Below are 15009 nucleotides of genomic sequence, written 5' to 3' on the forward strand. Positions count from 1 at the left end.
GCTCCTTCTAGAATTCTACACAAACATTCTATAGTTTCAGTGTTCTTTATAGACCCTTTCAAGAGAGTTCCATTATCAGCATCATAGTTGGCCCCACAAGACTTCCCTTTTAACATTCCATATGTTATCTTAATGCAGAGGAAGTAGATTGGGGCCCAAATAGAACGTTCAAGCATTGTTTTTGTTTTTATTGTTGAAAGCAGAGCCATATAAAGGTAGAGTTGCGACAACTCCATTGACGCTAATGTTCCATTTTTTTTCAACAATGGCGGCTAATGGAAGCCTCAAATAGTTCCCGAAAGTTAACAATTTATAATAGCAGCAGTGCAGTTACAGACTGTTTATAGCCAACATTTCAGACTCAGATTTACATTATTGGCTCATCCGAATAATAATAATAATAATAATAATAATAATAATAATAATAATAATAACAGTAACAACAGTAATAGTAGTAAAGTAATAGTATTAATAAGCTAATTATAATAATAAACTATTTATGTATCGACTATGACAGCTTTTCTGCTGCTCAGTTTTTATCAGTTCCTTATCAAATAAATTAAAAGAGGCTAAAGCCCAATAAATGTGCCACACATACTAACCTAATATAAAGATAAACCTATACCATTTCAATTAGGCAGCACTAGGCAACACCACAAACGAGCTGTCATTAAGTTTTTGCGTTTGTAGCCTAGAACTTTTATGACGTGACGTGTCTTGGGCATTTAGCTTTACCATTATGTCAACATAGTTGTAACGTTATGCAATGCTCATCTAGGCTATGGATTTAAGTGGTTTAATTTTAAAAAGAGCAGCAAAAGTGGGATAAAGTGCAACTGCTTCCCCAAAACAATTCCTCCATAACTGTGGATTTAATCGTTTGATATGTGGATAACTTTCAGTGGACTAAACACATAAAAGGTAAGATTTTGTTATCACAAAGCTAGCTGGTTCGTTAAATATGGCGAAGCATATTTACAGCCAACTTTGTAGGCCTACTTGCAGCAGTGAAACTGAGTTTGTTGTTAACATGGTTGGTAACGTAAACGTTTCTTCAGTTAGGAGCAGGACTGTTTTTTTTTATTTTGCATTCATTTTCATTGGCAAAAGCTAGCCTACTGTATGCATGAGAGAACCTAGATTTGAGGGAGCTGCAGCTGTTAGCATCAGCAGGTCATATTAACACAGCAGGGCACACTAGCCCAGTGATGGCTAGCCCAGTGATGAAGGATCGTGTAAAATCCCCATCCCCAGAAAGTTTCAAACCAAGCTTGCGCTGATGATGCATGATCACTGATCAAATTGCTATTTTCTGACACAATGCACACCATTTCCAGGTGCTCACCTGTCTGAATCTCAAGCTCTTTAGCCTAGCATCTGCTGTTCACAGCACGGTGAATGACAAACGATGACAAAATGCTGTTCATGTTTATGAGTTCATATCCTGGTTATTTATCGAAGGACTTACATGTCACGTTTTATATTTTATTATGATCCTTTCGCATTACCATGGGGTTACTAAATAGGTAGGTCTAATGCTCACGGTTAACTTAGAATGCCCACCATTACACTGGAGATGTTAAAAAAAACTTTTAAACTTTTTTTTATTCTGCGGCGATAGGCTAGGCTTGGCTAGGTAATTCGCTCATTAGCTCAGATCAGTGACTACCAGAGGAAACGCGGGGTAGAAAGCTCAAACAAGTAATGTTAGACTAGCTGTGTTACAGTTTCTCGTTGCAATCAAAATTTCACAGGAGCTCCATGCTTTTTGTAGGCTACACGCAGTCTCAAAAAACACTGTTTACAGCTTTTCGAAGTCACTGTAACGAGGTCATTTTATTTTATATAGCGATAATTTAGATACACTTATGGGGTGGGTGCAAATAGCGTTTTCTAAAGAATCTCTTCTTTTGTACAGAAATTAATATTAAGTGACACATACATAAAAGGGCGGGAAAAAACGTCACCTTATATAGCAGGCTAAGATATAAGGTCTGGAATTTAATGTAATATTGTTGTAATGGTAGGATAACTACATAGTTTACACAATAATTACACTGTGTTATATATATATTGTATATCAATGCATTTATTGACTGTCAATTAACCAACATCGTGGCTCTGTCTATCATTGAACAGTAGCCTATTTAATGCATTCTAATCCATTGCCAATCACTTCCGGGAACTATTTGAAGTTTACATGAACCACGTGACCTTAACGAATTTTGAACACCCATTGTCACAACTCTACCTTTATATGGCTCTGGTTGAAAGGGTCTATACAGTCCCCAATTTGGGGAAAATCTCTGAGGGTATCATAGTGCATAACTCTTGGTTCGCGAACATTCTAATCGCATATTTGTAACCGTACTCCCCTTACTTATTTTTTTATTTGGCTGACACTTTTATCCAAAGTGACTATATTATGTTGATTATTACAAGGGCCAGTAATTTGTGGCTAATTGCCTTGCTCAAGGGCACAGTGGTGGCAGCTGGGAAATGAATCCACAACTTGTCAGGCTACAATGTGCTAGTCCAGGTCCTTAGCTAAGCTACCACTGCCCACTCTCTTACCTCATCATGGATGCCCATGGTGTTGATCTGGTCCAGTTCCCTTGTCCAGTAACGAGCCTCATCCTCAGGAATCTCTGCAAGAGAGAGAGAGAGAGAGAGAGATAGAGAGAGAGATAGAGAGAGAGAAAGAGTGAGAGAGAGAGTGTGAGAGAGAGAGAGAGAGAGAGGTGACATGAGTGAAAGGGTAAAGATGGGTGCAGGCCTTTTCCACAAAACACACAAGCACCCTGTTAAAGAGAGATTCCCCTTTAACAGTAATTTTATAACATTTCAATGGAAATGTTTGACATAAAAATACAAAATGCCCACAGTGAACTCAAGCAGACACACCGAGAGTCCCAGAGAGATTGTCTAAGCACCTTATTGCAACCATGATCAGAGTCAAGACATCCACACCTGCATTAGTGGCACTCAAGCTAAGTCAAGCTAATCTTCCACACAACTCCTCTGCTCCCTCAACAGTCACCTGCTCTTCCATGAGCCAGGTCCACCACTTCTATATGGAAATAAAATGACAGGATACCATAACAGAAAGGACCAATTTTGGGCAACCAGATTTTTCAGGCCTGTCACTTCAAACTGCTCTTTATCGACACTGAATCCATTAAATATGACGTTCTATTGAGTCATATTTCTCATTCAAAATAGCAGAACAACACGAGCAGCAGAAAGAAAATAGAAGAAGGCCAACCGACAAAAGTTCAGCTCAAATCGTGCTACATGTGATGCATTGCATCCAGCTAAGACATTCTAATTGAAAACAGAGTAATCAAACTGATCAGTGTTAGTCTTCCATGAGCCTATCCTTCATAACGTATTCATGGCTAACAAAAGCTCTCTGGGCGCACATTACAGTTGCCTGGCGTAAACAGCAACACATTCACAATGAATGTGAACAGTGGTCTGGGGATCAACTGGTCAGAGCCAAGCTACCTGACCACTGCATAAAACTGAATGCCCTGAGTGTTAGCAGACGTAGACAGACACACAGCTGTTACACACGCCAGAGCACGTCCACACAGCTGCCTCAATACGTAATGGATCCATTGAAGGCCACACTGGACATCAAAGCGACTGTCTAAAGAGACAGGGCTTCAAAGCCCGGTGGATGTGATGAAACAGATCTGCTTCTCAGTGAGAAACGATGGCAGACAGAGGTTTACCACTACAGACAACATCTCCCGCTTGAAGACATCCAGCCTATCAGATAACTAACATCAACCTCTAAGCATACCTTTCACAGATACTACTTTTTTACTACCTTAGTACTTATTTTCAGGAGCAGTGAAGACAGAGATAATCCACTGTGAAACAATCAGTCGTAGGGATATAAAAGATAATATTCATTATGTTTATATAGATCCATCTCAGGGTTGATACCACATGCATTGCAGATTTCCAATGTATTGCAGATAAATTCAGGGATTATATTTCCTGATGAGGTAAGGGAATAAAGCCTTTACCAAAAGGTGCTGCATGGTTGTATGGTTACTTTGACTTCCTCAGTCCGTGGTGTTATGGACTGAGGCAGAAGTTAAACAAACCAAAGACCAAACAGAGACAGATAAAAATAACAGCTTCAATACTCAGTAATGCCCACTGACATTTACAAAACTTAATCAATGTGATTTTACATTTAAACGGAGTAGAACTAACCACATGCTACAGGACATATTTCTTATCTAAATAACTGGGGAAAAAAGACAATACAGGAAAAAAAATAATTGTATCTTATCCTTATAGTTCATATTGCTTATTTTTTACCACTAGATGCATTGTTCATACAATGTGTTTTACAAGAAAAAAAACACTGCAACAAGAATATTATACACATGTATAATGTTCTGCTATTGATATATGAATATCATCTCTCTGTACCGAAAGGCAGCTCAAAGCGCGTGTCCATCAGGACTTTGTGGGGCGTTCGGTTCTTGGTGCCGTAGATCTCATCTGCCTTCATCAAGACTTCTGCGTCCAGATATGTCCAGTCGCCAGGCCCCTCCTATAGCAGACACAGAGGCAATGCATCAGAACAGTGCAGGTTTATAGGTGGGGGTAGCTGGTTGTGTGATTCTGTTTGTTTGTTCTTACTGTATAAATGTCTGTCTGCCTGTCTCTCTGCCTGTCTGTCTGCTTCTTAAGGTGTGCGTCTGTGTCTGTCCGTTCATTCATATATATATATATATATATATATATATATATATATATATATATATATATATATATATATATATATATATATATATATATATATATATATATATATATATATATATATATATGAGTACACGTGACCCACCTCATCTGACTGGCGCACCCCATTCAGCGGAATGAAGGAGGTGCCCAGCATGGTGTCCCAAATGAGTCCCTTATTCCACACCTCCACAATGAGCCCCAGGTCCAGCCGACTGATCTCACTGAGAGATAGACAGATCGAGAGATCGAGACAGACAGACAGACAGACAGACAGACAGACAGACAGACAGAGAGAGATAGATAGAGATAGATAGATAGATAGATAGATAGACAGACAGACAGACAGACAGACAGATAGATAGATAGATAGATAGATAGATAGATAGATAGATGGAGGGAGGGAGAATGTAATCAGAAATTGGAATGGAGAGAGAAGAGAGGCATAAAGGGAAAAAGAGATACCGTAAGCATTAGGGGATGACATTGTAAAAATTCACCATCTGGTGGTGAAATGTCTTGCACTGTAGGTAAATACAGATCTCTACCACCAGACACTAGCGACACACCAAGGGCTTGGAGGGACAGAAAAAATACTTTGCATGCCAAAACAATCAGGTTAACAAGGAGGCATTATGCAAACAAAACAAAACAAGCAAAAATATAAAAATACACACTGCTGGCCTACATTCCCCAAAAGAGAAAAAAAGGATTAGGATTAGGAGTGCATGTCAAAAGGTGAATTCAACAGTGTTCGGGCAACAGGAAAAACCTGTCGTCTGAAGCAGGCATCTGGATGGAAAACCTCAAGATTGAGTGTGCGCCAACTTTTTTTTTATCCACTAAAAACTCCACACATCTTCAACTGAGGCCCAGAATCCCCTAGAAAACCTCACAACAGAGTGTGCTCTAGCTATTTTTTATTCACTAAAAACTCCACGCATCTTCAACTGAAGCACAGCATCCCCAAGAAAACCTCACAACTGAGTGTGCTCTAGCTCTTTTTTAAAAACTCCACACATCTCCAACTAAGACCCAGAATCCTTTGCGTGGCTTCTCCCCATTGGTCCCCAATGGGCTTCAGTATTGATTTCTGTCCATTATTATGAGTTTATCATAACCCATAAAGTGACACTGCATCTTAAGTGCTTAATGGTATATGATGCACTAGATACAATATAACTTGTCCTGTACACTACCCTGGAAATCCAGAGTTCTTGCGAGAGCACAATTTGAATTTGCTCAGCGAGTGACTTGGCGATGGGTAATGATGCTCATTACCTATAGACCTATGAAGTTCGCCTACAAAAAAGGAACCAAAGCTGCCATTTTTGCCCATATACAGTAAGGAGATCCGGTTGTTAATTGAAGCTAACTACCTATGGCAAGTTGCATTGCAAGTTACTCTGGGGTAGCAAAGATCAAAGTGTGCTGAAGATCACAGTATCCATTTGAAGAGGACAAAACTGTGTAGAGCAACATGTCTGAATTTCCGATTTCTTTGTCCCCATGAGAGTTTAACAGGTGCGATAATTCAAAATCCCCATATTATTTTCCCAAAGAAAAAAATCTCAAGATACCGGTTTCCTTATTTGGGCAAAGATGGTAGCTTTTTCGTGGGCGAACTTCAGAGGTCTATGCTCATGGAGCCGAGCTGCACCAATCACATCAGTATATCTGATATAGGCGGACCAGAGGCGAGCTAAACAGATGACGACAGCGCTGTGACGTCAAAGTCCGGAAACATTGATCGTAGTGTTATCCGTTTTGCGTTGATGTCCAGAATCAGTCAGTAAACAATGGTCGTGGTGTGATATTTGCGTGCAGTGATATTTTCAAATGCATGCTTGGTGCCGCCCCTCGGGTTGGGCCATTTTCATTACTCATAGCCAGACCCTTGATCTTTCGGATTTGGGTCTGGATTTCCAGGCTACCTGCACACTGCATTGCAGATTCAAACAAGTCACAGACATTACATTTCACAGAATCTATTTCCCAATTTTTTTATAAAAGTATTACATAAGTTGTTGTTGCTATTTGCAAATATTTTTTTGATATCATCGATTTATACATAATTCAATCTCAATCGTTTTAACATGTGTTTCCCTTTACGTATGTAGTAGCCTGAAGTACCTCAACTTGCTCTACCTTTTAAACCTCTCAACTGCACCCACGCTGTCCATTAAGTTTAGGTGTAGTGAGAGTACATGACTCAGAGGAGGGGGGAGAGATGCAGAGAGAGAGAGAGAAAGAAAGAAAGAGAGAGAGGGGGAGGAAGAGAGAGAGGGAGAGGGAGGAAGAGAGAGGAACGAAGGACTGGCCATTCAGAGCCACATGAAAGAGGAAGGGCTAATTAATGTCCCTGCATCTTTGGTATTCAGAGAAATCCAGGTGCAGCTCCACCACCACAAAGAACAGAACGGGGAAACACACACACACACACGCACAAAAAGGTACATGAATCCATAGATGAACACCTCCACACAAAGCAAACTGGCAAGCCAATTAGGCATGGTATGTATGTATATAAACACAATATACATATTGTCTTTCCCAGAGACAATACTAGTCTACACATCAGTAGTGAGAACACATATGGATGCCCCACCAGTTTTTAAATACTGACGTCCTAATGTAGACAGTGATTATGCTGTTCTTGTTGTTTTTTTGTAGTAATTCCCCATTTTCAAAAAGAAAGAAGAAAAGAAAATACATCACTGTGCATAGTGTTGTTTTGAAACATATATCACTTATTACTGCCTTTGGGAATATTAATATATTGACAACAAGCAAATAATGGTTAATACCATTCAAAAGCACTTTCTGCATTTGATGTTAAAATGACAAATCCTTTATCTCAATGGCTGCACCCGTCTTTGCCTTTTACCCTAATAGTGCACAGCACACAACATAGGTTGCATGGCCTGAGTATGTTAACAACAATAACATCGCTCATATTCAAATAAACGGTGCTCCGTACACTCTCTCTCTCTCTCTCTCTGGTGACAACAATAGCACAACAATAGGGAGAGTGGCGCTGGCACTGGCAGCACGAAAGGCGCATTTAGAAGCCTTTTCATTATTCATTAGAGCTTTGAGTTGTCGTCGTTGTCGTCAGTGAAATGTGGAGGAGAGACGCACAGCACTGCCCACCGGGCTTCTGACAAGGCACGGGGCAGTCGGGGGCGAAAAAAAACATCCTGCTTTTAAGTTATTTATTTGACTCTTGTCTGAAAAAGAGAAACACACACAGATGTGTGCACACACACACACACACACACACACACAAAAGACCTGCTGGCATGGAGTAATTACTAAATTATAGGTTGCTATGGGGACAGATGGTCTTCTTTGTAGAACAGCAACATCAAGGCGCTCCACTCCAGGCCTGTAACACCCCCCAAATACACTAAAATACTCATAAACAAACACATCTGCACACACACATGCACATACATACATACATGTACATACACACACACAGACACACACACAGACACACACACACACAACAACACCAATCTCAGGACTCAACCTTAGCTCAACAAAAACAGTTACAAAATGATGGACAACAACATAAACGACACGTTGAAGTACATAGAACATAGATAATATAATCTACAATCACATAATACGAAAAATCTTTCATAAACATTAGACATAATTATGACCGTCGCGCAGCAAAGCGGCGGTCATATAGGTTTAGTCAGATTTTTTTTTTTTTCTTTTTCGCATGCCCAAATTTCCGTCAATGATTCCCGGGACACTGAAAGACCGGGATACACGAAACTTGGTGGGCATGTATCCCCACATGGATAGCATGGAACCATCGTTTTTCGTTTTGATCTGTAGCCCCCGCTGGACTGGACCCCCGAAAGGAGGGGGGGCAGACACAGTTTTCTGTGAATATCTTGAAAACCGTAGGGTTTAGTAGGACCATTTTTTTTTGTATGTTGATCTCAAGGGGCCATGTCAACCCATTCCATAACCACTCATTTCATGTATAGCGCCACCTAGTTAAACACAAAAAAGTAAAAATGAGGTGTTGTAATTGAAGGTATCTATGACCTAACGTAGTCAAAACTGCACGAAATTGGAAGTGTAGGATCATTATGACACCCTCTGTATGCACGCCAAGTTTTGTGGAATTCCGTTCATGGGGGGCCACACAATAAATGAATTTATGTTACTATACACCAACTGGCCTGTAGGTGGCCGGAGACAGTTTTCTGTGAATATCTCGAGAACCGTAGGGCCTAGGAGGTCCACCTTTTTATGTATGTTGGTCTTAAGGGGGCATGTTAACCCATCCCATTACCACTTATTTCATGTATAACGCCACCTACTTAAAAATTAAAAAGCAAAAAATTAGGTGTTTTCATCACAATATCTCTGGCTGACAAGGTCAAAACCGCACGAAATTAAAAGTGTAGGATCATTATGACACCCTCCGAATGCATGCCAAGTTTCGTGGACTTTTCGTTCATGGGGGCCTTACAATAAAATAATTTATGTGTACATTTAGTGACATTACACCAACAAGGATTCGGGACACTGAAAGACCGGGGTACACAAAACTTGGTGGGCATGTACCCCACATGGATAGCATGGAACCGTCATTTTTCGTTTTGATCTGTAGCCCCCCCGCTGGACTGGACCCCCGAAAGGAGGGTAGGGCAGACACAGTTCTCTGTGAATATCTTGAGAACTGTAGGGCCTAGGATGACCAATTTTTTCCATATTTTTGCCTCCAGGGGTCATGTTAACCCATTTCATGTGCACACATGTGCACAAACAGATACACACACACACATTCACAGTAATCATACGTATGACACATACTCACACAGTAGACATATATACTCATGCATGCACATGCACACACACAGGCACATAAACAGGCAAACACACAAGCACATGCACGCACACACACACACCCACACACACATAAACATAAACATGTACACGCACACATGCACACAATTCAAGAATTTCTCAGAATTATGAACAGGCAAGATGGGGGTGGGGTTGTATAAAATGTATATTACATGTGAAATCTTTGAACTAATCATGTTTTGGTACTTGTTGTCTAGCAGATACCAGTGAGAATTGAGTGTGCATAATGCAATTCAGTGAGACAGTTAGAATCATATATGCCTTTCAGCGTGACTTATTTTTGTGGAAAACGTGCTGGACTGGGCGGCGGTCATATTTTGTACCGCTCTGCGGTACATCTAGTTTGACACATAATTTGACGCCGGTCATTATTGGGAAAATAAGTCCCGACAGGGCGAACCGGACCCGCAGCGGTTCCGCCCTGAAGGGACTTATTTTCCCATAATGACTGGCGTTCTATACATTATCCCGTTTATTATACGGCTACTTGCCAAAACGAAAAAATAAACTCCACGATATGTCTCTTTATACTTATTTGTTACCGTTTCGTCGTGGCTTTTGCTGAGAAACAAATAGTTCGCAACACACGCTGAATTTGAATCAAACATTCTTTAGAACACAGCTGATCAACCGTCTGCTTTCACTTTTGAATGAAGTTCCAATGCAAGAAGTGACCGGACTACTTGCGGAGTGATATGATCAGCAGCACAAAACCCGTTGCCATTGATAGCTGTAATTATATGTTTGCAGCGGTAATTACATGAATTTATTTTACCGTAGAACGTTGGGAAATCCCCTTCAAGTCAATAGAGCGTTCTACTAGCATTGTGTATAATATATATATATATATATATATATATATATATATATATATATATATATATATATTAATTTGCTCCGCAGAAACAGGGTTTGTCTTATCAATGTGTCAGCAAAACAGATAGTTCGGTCATCCATCAGCTTTTCACAACACCAGGCTGGACAGAGCAGTCAGATTCTACTAGTACTAGTATACTAGTCTAGTGCTAGTCTTTTTTAGGATAAACTTGACATCACCCTGCTCAAATGTTCCTGATTCCAGGTAACTAATGCAGCTGACGGACACAGACAGACAGACAGACAGACAGACACACACACACACACACACACACACACACACACAACACACAACACACATAAAGAAACACCCCAAACACTAGAAAGACACACACACACACACACACACACACACACACACACACACACACAGAAAGAGAAAGAGAGAGAGAGAGAGAGAGAGAGAAAGAGAAAGAGGGGAGAGAGAGAGTACACACATCATTCTATTCATGGGCAAAAAATAAACAGATGGTCATTTATCATCTCATCTAACTAACAAACACTGTAGAAGAACAGCAGGACAGTGGTGAGTCAACATCAGTTTGTGGATGTACCCCACCTGCCAGAGGTGTGCAGGAAGAACCCATAACAAAACAACAACCCTGGAAATTGTCCCATGGACAGACGCTCAGTCTGTCATCTGACCCTCTTAACAAGTGTAGCCTAAACAAGGAACACAAACCTGGTCAACACCGCAGCCGTGGAACAAGGAAATAGGTACCACATAACCACAAGTGCTCTAAAAATGCACCAGAACGTATTCAATGCAACAGTGTTCTAAAAGTACACAGTGTTCTAAAAGTGAACACAAAACTATTCAACACCTATTCAACAGTGCTCTAAAAAGGTATATGCAAGATTTGCGTCAGTTTCAAAAAAAATGAAATGCCTTACATGGCTTTTCATTTTGTGAAATAATATCAATTATGTATGAAGGAATACTTCTATACAAAAAGTTGCCCATCAAATATTTGGTGAATTAAAAAAAAAAAAATAAATAAAAATAAAAAAAAATCAGCCAAGTATTCAAACAACAATAGATTACTAATATAAAGGTAGCTTTGTTAGTGTGCAAACAGTGAAACTTTTTTCTTGTTGATTGATGCATTCATTTTATTGTGGACCATAATTTTTAAAAGGGAAGGATATTTCCCTGACACTCTCATACACACTGTAACTGCTTTCAGTCCATGTTCAAAATTTGACCAGTAATCCAGACTACAAATCCTGTTCATGCCCCCAGCTACTAGGTCAATGCAAATGGATCTAATTAAAGAAACACCCCTCAGTTATTCTAATGATCTTTACTATTCTTTTCTTTTATTTTAATTTGTTTGCCTTGCCAAGCCTCTTAGATACAGCTTCAGTGAGTTAATAGTCTTTTTAACACCATATTGAGGGGCAGATGTATAACACTGGTGCCCAGTTTAGCTGTTATTTTGCTGCAACTTGAACCTAAAATCATAGCAAAACAGCTTTATATACAGCTTTAGGATTCCTAAATTAGGAATGTCCAGTTGTGTACATGTTGCAGGAACAGATTTTTTTTTTTTTTTTTTAAGCAATGTGCTCTAGCCTCAGGTGCCCATGGAGCAGAATCACAGAATCAGCAGCAGGCTCTGTCAAACACTCTTTTTTGACTCTGAGTAAGATGCTGTGCGTCGAAATGTTAGTCTGTCATTAGTCTGAAAAAGCTATTTGTGTGCTCTGCTCCTTTCCTGGGTTCAGTCATTTGAAGTGGTCCAGGGCCCGCTGCTTTGTTTTTCTCTACTTATGCATTCACGGGAGAGACAAGGGAGTTTCGCACAGAGCTGCTGATTAGGTAGGCAGCAGGTATAGTCAAGATTGCACTTCCATGAAGAATGGAAGAGGCACTACATTCAATAATAATAATAATAATAATAATAATAATAATAATAATAATAATAATAAGCTTTGTATAGCACCTTTCATACACAGAATGCAGCTCAAAGTGCTTTACATTTGAAGCATGTAACACAATAATAGTCAGTCAGTCATTATCAATCACTTTTCTTCATTGCTGGGGCCATTTATGATCCACTCAGCAACATATCAAAAATACAGAAAAATAACAGGTCATAAGACTGGCAGCCTTAACCCTTTACCCCCCATAAGCACGCCATATGGCAACTGTGGCAAGGAAAAACACCCATATTCCAGGAAGAAACCTTGAGCAGAACCTGACTTAATAGGGGGAGCCCATCTGCTTCTGACTGGCTGCGCCCTCCAATGGCAGCAGATGTAGAATAATCTGAAAAAGTAGTCTACAGGATAAGATGAGTTAACTAAAAGCTTTCCTGTACAGGTATGTTTTCAGATCTTTTTTTTTTATTTTTACTGAACTCGCCTGCTTGATGTACAGAGGCAGGGTGTTCCATAGTTTTGGGGCATAATGGATAAAAGAAGCTTCTCCACTTTGCTTGTGGAGCACTTTGGGTACGATTAAAAGATTAGAATTGGATGATCTAAGTTTCCTTTGTGGTTGATAAGATATTAAAAGCTCAGAGATATATGAAGGTGCTATGCCATTCAGAGCTTTGTAAGTAATTAACATAACCTTAAAATCAATTCTATAGGAAATAGGGAGCCAGTGCAGTTCAGCCAACACAGGGGTGATGTTTTCCCTCTTCTTGGTCTTAGTTAAAAGTCTAGCCGCAGAGTTCTGTATGAGTGCCAATTTCTTTAGATGTTTTTTGGGAAGACCAGTGAAAAGTGTATTGCAGTAGTCTAACCTGCTAGTGATAAAGGCATGAATTAGTTTTTCTGCATCTTGTGGAGTTAAAAAGGGCCGCACTTTGGTAATGTTTCTCAAGTGGAAATAGGCTGTCTGAGTAAGAATAGGTCTGTCACCATACATGCCACACATAAATATTTTAGCTGAGCTTGTACTTTACACCTCTGTACCTTTCTATCTGTCCAGTGACGTGTCAGCAGTGGAAAAGTCCAACTTCAGAAAGTAAAAAAGTCCTGCCACATTTTTGGTCCAACCATTCACTTCAGCAAGGTCAGCTAATTAGTGAAATCACCTGTGTTAAATGCACAGGTAGAACCAATACATAGCAGGACTTTTACTTTCTGAAGCCGGACTTTTACATCATTGGAAAAGTGCCGTACGAAACCCGCAAAAGAACTATTAAAAGACACTTAAAAGTGTGCAGTCAATATTCATCTGCACCATGATGGCAAAAACTGTATTCAGGGTCAAAATCTGGTTGCAGAGTAGAGTAGGAAATCAGGAAATACAAAAGATCCTTTCTTTCAGAACAAAAACCGTATTCCCAGAAGAACATACTAATCTCTGAAAAGAACCCCCCACACACACACACACAAACACAACCCCCAACGTGCTGCTCTCAAAAAATTAACTTTTAACTCAATTTCTCAAACAATAGCTGAATCCCCAAAGTACCTTATCCAAATCAATGTAGTGAAATTAGACATGTAATTACTTTATACTCAGTGCACTGAATACTCCGGCAATGTGGGAGACACAGGCTATTCAGTAGTCGATTCAGACCACAGGACCTGCTTACAATCCAATACAGGATTCACACCGGACCACAGGATCCCATGAAATAAGACAGGTCGTAAAAAACACAAGTGAACTGAAATCAAACTTACAACATGAAGTCCTGCTCCCAGCACGGCTGGTCTCCACGCACAGTGATGGTGGTGCTTTTGACATTCTGGACCTTCAGTGTGACATAAGCATTAAACTTATCTGCAAAGAAACAGAGAGAGAAGACCGTTATCCCATGTCTATCCATATGTAGTTAATATTGACGTCATCACTGAGATACTAAATGTAGTCTTAAAAAACTATTTCTAATCGTGAGAATGAGAATTACATCTATCTTTAAGAATAACGTTGAGATGTAGTATCGGACATATTTAAGAACAGAATGACAGTTACAGCAGGATAATAGGGTGACAAATCTATAATAATATACAGTAAAGTGAGAACCAAAAACAATGGGACAGTGGATAGGAATGAAAGACTGAGTTAACATGTGTCAAATATGCAGATGTGCCAGTGTGTGTACGTGCACGTGTGGATAGGCCTATGCAGTATGTATGTGTGTGTGTACTGTACAGTATGTGTGTGTATGTGTGTGTGTTTGTGTGTTTGTGTGTGTATGTGTGCGCGCATGTGCGCTTGTGTGTGTGTCTGTGTGTTGTGCGCGCTTGTGTGTGTGTGTGTGTGTGTGTGTGCGTGTATGGCAGGATGAGTGAAAGTGATGCTACTGGACAGAGATTAGTCTGGATCCCCTCCCCCACCACCCTAGAGCCGACCTCAGTAATCTCCACTCGGAGCTCAAAACCGCAGATACCACATATCAGCTCTCCTCCTCCAGACCTGCCTGTAGCCATCCATCCATCCATCCATCCATCCATCCATCCATCTCTTTCTTTTACTCCTCTTTTTCCTACTGCTTATTTCTCTTCTTT

At 40.1% G+C, this 15009-nt stretch overlaps 1 protein-coding gene across 1 annotated transcript in view; it reads right to left on the bottom strand.

Annotated features, from left to right (window-relative positions):
* Nucleotides 1-15009, bottom strand: part of unc13bb (unc-13 homolog Bb (C. elegans)) — a 106077-nt gene that overhangs the window by 71428 nt on the left and 19640 nt on the right. Inside the window, 4 exon segments of the mRNA XM_048259390.1 lie at nucleotides 2575-2648; nucleotides 4453-4576; nucleotides 4874-4991; nucleotides 14182-14281. Of these exon segments, the coding sequence (XP_048115347.1) occupies nucleotides 2575-2648; nucleotides 4453-4576; nucleotides 4874-4991; nucleotides 14182-14281 (416 nt within the window).

Source organism: Alosa alosa, chromosome 12 (assembly GCF_017589495.1).
Source record: "Alosa alosa isolate M-15738 ecotype Scorff River chromosome 12, AALO_Geno_1.1, whole genome shotgun sequence".
Classification (NCBI taxonomy): domain Eukaryota; kingdom Metazoa; phylum Chordata; class Actinopteri; order Clupeiformes; family Clupeidae; genus Alosa; species Alosa alosa.